This window comes from Tachypleus tridentatus, unplaced genomic scaffold, assembly GCF_004210375.1.
Source record: "Tachypleus tridentatus isolate NWPU-2018 unplaced genomic scaffold, ASM421037v1 Hic_cluster_2, whole genome shotgun sequence".
NCBI classification, from domain to species: Eukaryota; Metazoa; Arthropoda; class Merostomata; order Xiphosura; family Limulidae; genus Tachypleus; species Tachypleus tridentatus.
Genome location: NW_027467782.1, coordinates 60,629,472 through 60,635,101, shown reverse-complemented (window position 1 = coordinate 60,635,101; position 5,630 = coordinate 60,629,472). Strand labels below are relative to the sequence as shown.

General features: G+C 33.1%; 1 protein-coding gene across 1 annotated transcript in view; it reads left to right on the top strand.

Moving 5' to 3' along the window:
• The first annotated feature begins 5,327 nt into the window (after positions 1-5,327).
• LOC143242347 (caprin-1-like) overlaps positions 5,328-5,630 on the top strand; it is a 19,546-nt gene continuing 19,243 nt past the window's right edge. The window contains exon 1 of the mRNA XM_076485704.1: positions 5,328-5,342. Within this exon, the coding sequence (XP_076341819.1) occupies positions 5,328-5,342 (15 nt within the window). The remainder of the gene's footprint in view (positions 5,343-5,630) is intronic.

Sequence of the window (5,630 nt, the reverse complement as noted above, 5' to 3'; positions counted from 1 at the left end):
CTTTTATATGACACCTTGTCAAATACTTTCTTAATATCCAGATGTATCAAGTTTTGATTCTTACCTTGATCTACACAAGTGGTAACCTTTTCATAGAATATCAAAAGACTTGTAAAGTAAGATTTTCCCTCAGTGAAATCATGTTGACTATCCAATAAATTCCAAATTTTGTTAAATGACTTTACAAAGTAATTTACTGTGGAATTGGTCAAAAGGTCTAATAGATGTTTACTAGAGGATATATGATGTTAAGATTGTAATTTGTTTATTTGAAGTTAAGCACAAAGCTAAATAATGGACTATTTACGCTGGGTCCACAACGGGTATCTAAACATGAGTTTCAGTGTTATGAGCCTCAAGACTGACCATCAAGCCACAAGGTGACGTTAGGGTTAAAAAAGCATAAAAGTTAACTGGGAAACGTTGTCTAATATGTAGAAACAAGGAGTACCATAAAAATGACAAGAGACCGTGATGATTGAGATGGGTTAGTGTCTGAAAAGTTATAAGTGTTGGAAGTGAGAGTTATCGTATTTATTATGTTAGTGACTCTGTTAGTTAGTATTATTTATTTACGGATCAGTTTTTGCGAGGAACTTTTATAAGGTAGCCATAAGTCTCATAGTTTATATTTATAATTTAGGTATACGTTTTATAGTTTACATTTTATAAGTTAGGCATACGTCTCACAGTGTATGTTATATTTTATAAGTTAGGCATACGTCTCATAGTTTATATTGAAATGTACTTGTAACAAGGTCTACATTTAGTTTCAGAATTTATCTTTAAAGGTTTGCTTATGAAACTAGGTCTAAAATTATATATGCATACGTCTCACAGTGTATGTTATATTTTATACATACATACGTAATAAACATTACTGAAAAATATACATTAACTTGTTATCACTATTGCGACTGAATTTGGCATTATTTTTCCAACTAATCCAAAAATAACCTACATAACTACAAAATACGTTACAACACTGTCCTGCAAGTGGTATTATTTCAATGAAGATACAACTTTGACTGCATCTGAGGATGAAAATCTGGTCATGGAGTCAAACCAAAACTTTACTAGAGATGATGAAACAATTAAGACAATTAAAAGAAGATAAGAGGAAAGAAAGAAAATATTTACAATGAAGAAAAGTAAGAAAAATTAAAAGAAGAAAAGACATCATAACATATAAAAATGAATTAAGAAAAATCTAACTGAAGATGTACAGGAGGTACTTATTCAAGAAGTGTAGAGTAATAAACAAATGTTGATGCTGATAAAACTAGATTTAGTCGAAGCGGTAAGGTATAGCTATACAGGTGGTAAGGTAAAGTAGGGCTATGCAGGGGGCGTACTTAAAGTATTTAGCACCTGGGGTGGATCCTTCGTTTGGCACACCCCCACCATAAATAATTTGAAAATTTAAACATACAGAAAAAATATATCATCGTTGTAAGTACATTTTTAAATAGTATAGTACTGGCTTATGCACATTGGAAATAAGAAAATTGTAGAAACTTAAACATTCAGTGAACAGGTAATACTACATTTTACTTTATACAAAAAACACAAGATTTCCAGTTTCAACGCTCAGATTGTTCTTCAAAGATAAATAGAGAGGATACATATTCTCTGTTTTCGAGCCTTAATTTTTGAAATTCATCAATAACATCATTAAAATCCATCTTCTTTACATATTCAATGGGGAATTGAAAATAAAACCAGATTTGTTACTCTTTTCTGACGCGTGATGGATCCAAAGAAATGTTTTTATTAATTTCAGTTTGAAAAAACAAGCTTGGTAGAGATTTATAAAAATCCCTTTTCAAAATAAACTCCAGAAACTGCAATGCTGTCCATTTCTTTGCCTCTTCAACGCTGATTTTGGCAGCTCCTAAATGTTTCTGAAGTAGTCCAGGTTCCATACTGATATCTTCATCAGAGAATGTATCAAAAATCTTAATTAAATTTAGAACACAGTGAAGTTCTTCTTCTGTGGTAAAAACCATATTGTTTGGATGAATAATAACGAAGATTGACAGAACTTGATCCATTGTTTTAGAACGAATCTCCAATTATTGATGAAAGTGATTAACACGTTACTTCCTCTGGCAGTGTGAGACCAGCATACTTTGCTATCTCTCCTGGCATTCTTTTTCAGGGCTTTACTCTCCCGTTTTCTCTCATAGAAATGTCCATTTCTCACATTTTGTGCTTGCATAATGAATGATCCTCTTCATAATTCCATTGTGCTGATCTACAAGAAACAGTTTTAGAGTTTGGAGCTTCAAGGCTGATTCCAAATATATAGAAATACTTTTGTGTGAGATTAATTTCTTCCAGGACTTCACACAAGAATGAAAGGTAACTCAAAAAAGATAAGTCACATACAGCAGGCAGCAAAATATGAGCTGATCCTCTTGGGTCCACAATTTCTTTGAGGTCGCACAGTACTTCAAGAGTTGAGGTCAGTTTTTTCAAATTTGCCTTCACTTGGTTCACGGCGTCATAATGAGCACTCCATCTTGTCAGGGAGTCTTTTAACTGTGATGCCTACATTCACCATCAGCACTTCCCATCAATGGATGTTTTCTGCAAAATTTCAAAATCAAAAGGTGTAAAACATGAACATGCATAATAAGCATGAACTATTATGAGTTGAAATAAATTAACTGAACAAACTGTCTGTGATTATTATTATTTTAGGGGAAGGGGGCTCAAGCACAAACCTAAAAAAAATCAGAAAACTTTGAGCATTACTCATAAGTAACTAGACTACTGACAGAATATTCAGTAAATAATGAAGTAAAAAACTATTACAACAGAAAAGCTTCAAACAAGTAGTTCTCAAACTTTTTCCAACCAGATACCCATTGAGTTATCAGATTACCAACCCAGACAATCAGAGACAATTAGTTATCAACACCATTGCATTAACACTAATTGAATATAGTATGGTGTAACTCTAACTGCTATAACTGATATTATTATTTATTAAGCAGTAAGCGTTAGCAACATATTAAATATACAAAGATACTATATTCGACATTGTAAGATAGCTGAAACTAAAATGACTTGACTAAGTCAATAAGCATTAGTAGTAAGTCAGTATAGAATAGTGCTGTAGTTTCTCATAAAAATTTGAAATAGTGTTTACACTATTAAGCACGTAAGCATTAACACATCTCCATGTAGTCACATCACCACACTTTATGTCTTAACATCACCATGTAGTTGCATTAAATACTCATGTAGTCAAATCACCACCACCATCGTAACATCACCACACAATCATCATAAAAAACTCACTCAGCCATACACATCGTCCTTTCTTCAGTAGTCATGGATGTAGGAAAAAAAGTAAAGTCTAACGTTTAGTGCAAAATGTGACTTTTTACTCATCACTAGTAGTCACAGGGATCACCATCCATAAACATGACTTTCAATAGCATCACGAAGATGCATTAATAAACACTTAAACATCACTATGGTACCACATTGTCAAAAATTACTGGACACTGGTATCAGTGCCATACATTGTTATAAACACCAGCACTTTATTGTGTTTTATGAAAATTATTTAATGAAATATACCTTATGTATGTGGAGACACAATGTCGAGTGAACAAGAGTTGGAATTTTATATGCAAAAACGGCTCGTTTGGGTTGAGAAAATATTTTACATAGAAGAGCGAACTTCTTTCTTTGTGAACCTGACGATGACCGAAGAAGGTAGAAACGTTGTTCGCTCTTCTATGTAAAATATTTTCTCAACCCAAACGAGCCGTTTTTGCATATAAATTTCTCAACAAGTGGGTTTCTCGACATCACTCAAGAGTTGGAATGTTAGTTTCCGACAGGTGGCTATGATCAACAAACTGATGAGTAAAATATTCGCCTTTCGACATAAATTTTTTTTATCAAATATTTAATTTTTCATGTTTTTTACTGGATACACAAAATATACAATATATTTTATAGTAGAAAGTAACATTATACTCTTGTAATAGTTTGAACATTTTAAAAATTCTCTTCTTTGGCAAATTTTTCATTTGGTTTAAAAATTTGTACTGGTGTTCCAAATCTCCTGATGACACCCATTTAGTACACCAGTAGTGCTATAGGTGTCCCGCCACAAGAAAGGACAAACTCCAAGGTTAAGTAGGTGTTAGGAAGTGCCACGTGTTTTACCGAAAAGATGTGATTTACAAAATCTAGAACCATATAATGTAGAAACTAGGGTTCTATATCATAATCATTCTCATAAGCTCTGCATCAGACACTGGCGAGTTAAGTGACATTAAAGAATGATTTAACTATGGAAAGTTAGACTGCTAAAAAATGTTGAGAGGACCACCAAAGATAGAGCTGCCAGTAAAAATCACAATATCTTCTACCCAGACAGGACAGGACATTTGACAGTAAAAATCACAATATCTTCTACCCAGACAGGACAGGACATTTGACAGTAAAAATCACAATATCTTCTACCCAGACAGGACAGGACATTTGACAGTAAAAATCACAATATCTTCTACCCAGTCAGGACAGGACATTTGACAGTAAAAATCACAATATCTTCTACCCAGACAGGACAGGACATTTGACAGTAAAAATCACAATATCTTCTACCCAGACAGGACAGGACATTTGACAGTAAAAATCACAATATCTTCTACCCAGACAGGACAGGACATTTGACAGTAAAAATCACAATATCTTCTACCCAGACAGGACAGGACATTTGACAGTAAAAATCACAATATCTTCTACCCAGACAGGACAGGACATTTGACAGTATAGGATTAAAGGCGCTGGTAAACTCTCAATGGACAATAATCACTATGAAATAACTAAAGTAGATTATATTTGGATTGAAATAACTAAAGTAGATTATATTTGGATTGAAATAACTAAAGTAGATTATATTTGGATGGCGTAAACTTGTCAAAACTCACCACATTGTTGATAAGGTTTTCTTTATCAAGCCAAGCGTCTCTAAACTTTCAAGATATATATTTCGAATGTTTATCAAACTAACAGTTCATTACTAATCATTTAAATTATCTTTTATAATAGTATATGACATGGAGAGAAAGAGAACATAATGTATTTTCTTAACGTAATGAATGAATAGAGTGAGCCAGACTTTCCTGAGATAAAGATGAAAGGGAGTGAGCCAGACTTTCCTGAGATAAAGATGAAAGGGAGTGAGCCAGACTTTCCTGAGATAAAGATGAAAGAAGGCAGCAAGGCCTCGAAAACTGACGTATTAAGTGAGAACGATTGTGTCGGAACTGGAGCTAACAGAAAAAGTGGTACAGCAGATGGCGTTGTCAAATGTAAGTTTCTTTGTAAAAACCTATGTTGTAATAAGTACATAATGAAATAAATACACAAACATAAGTACACAACATAAGAAATACACACACACATAAGTACATAACGTAAGAAATACACACACACATAAGTACATAATGTAAGAAATACACACACACATAAGTACATAAAATAAGAAATATATACACACGCACATAAGTACATGACGCAAGAAACACACACACACATAAATACATAACGTAAGAAATACACACACATAGACTGGAATGTGGTAGTAAGTCGGTAAATTA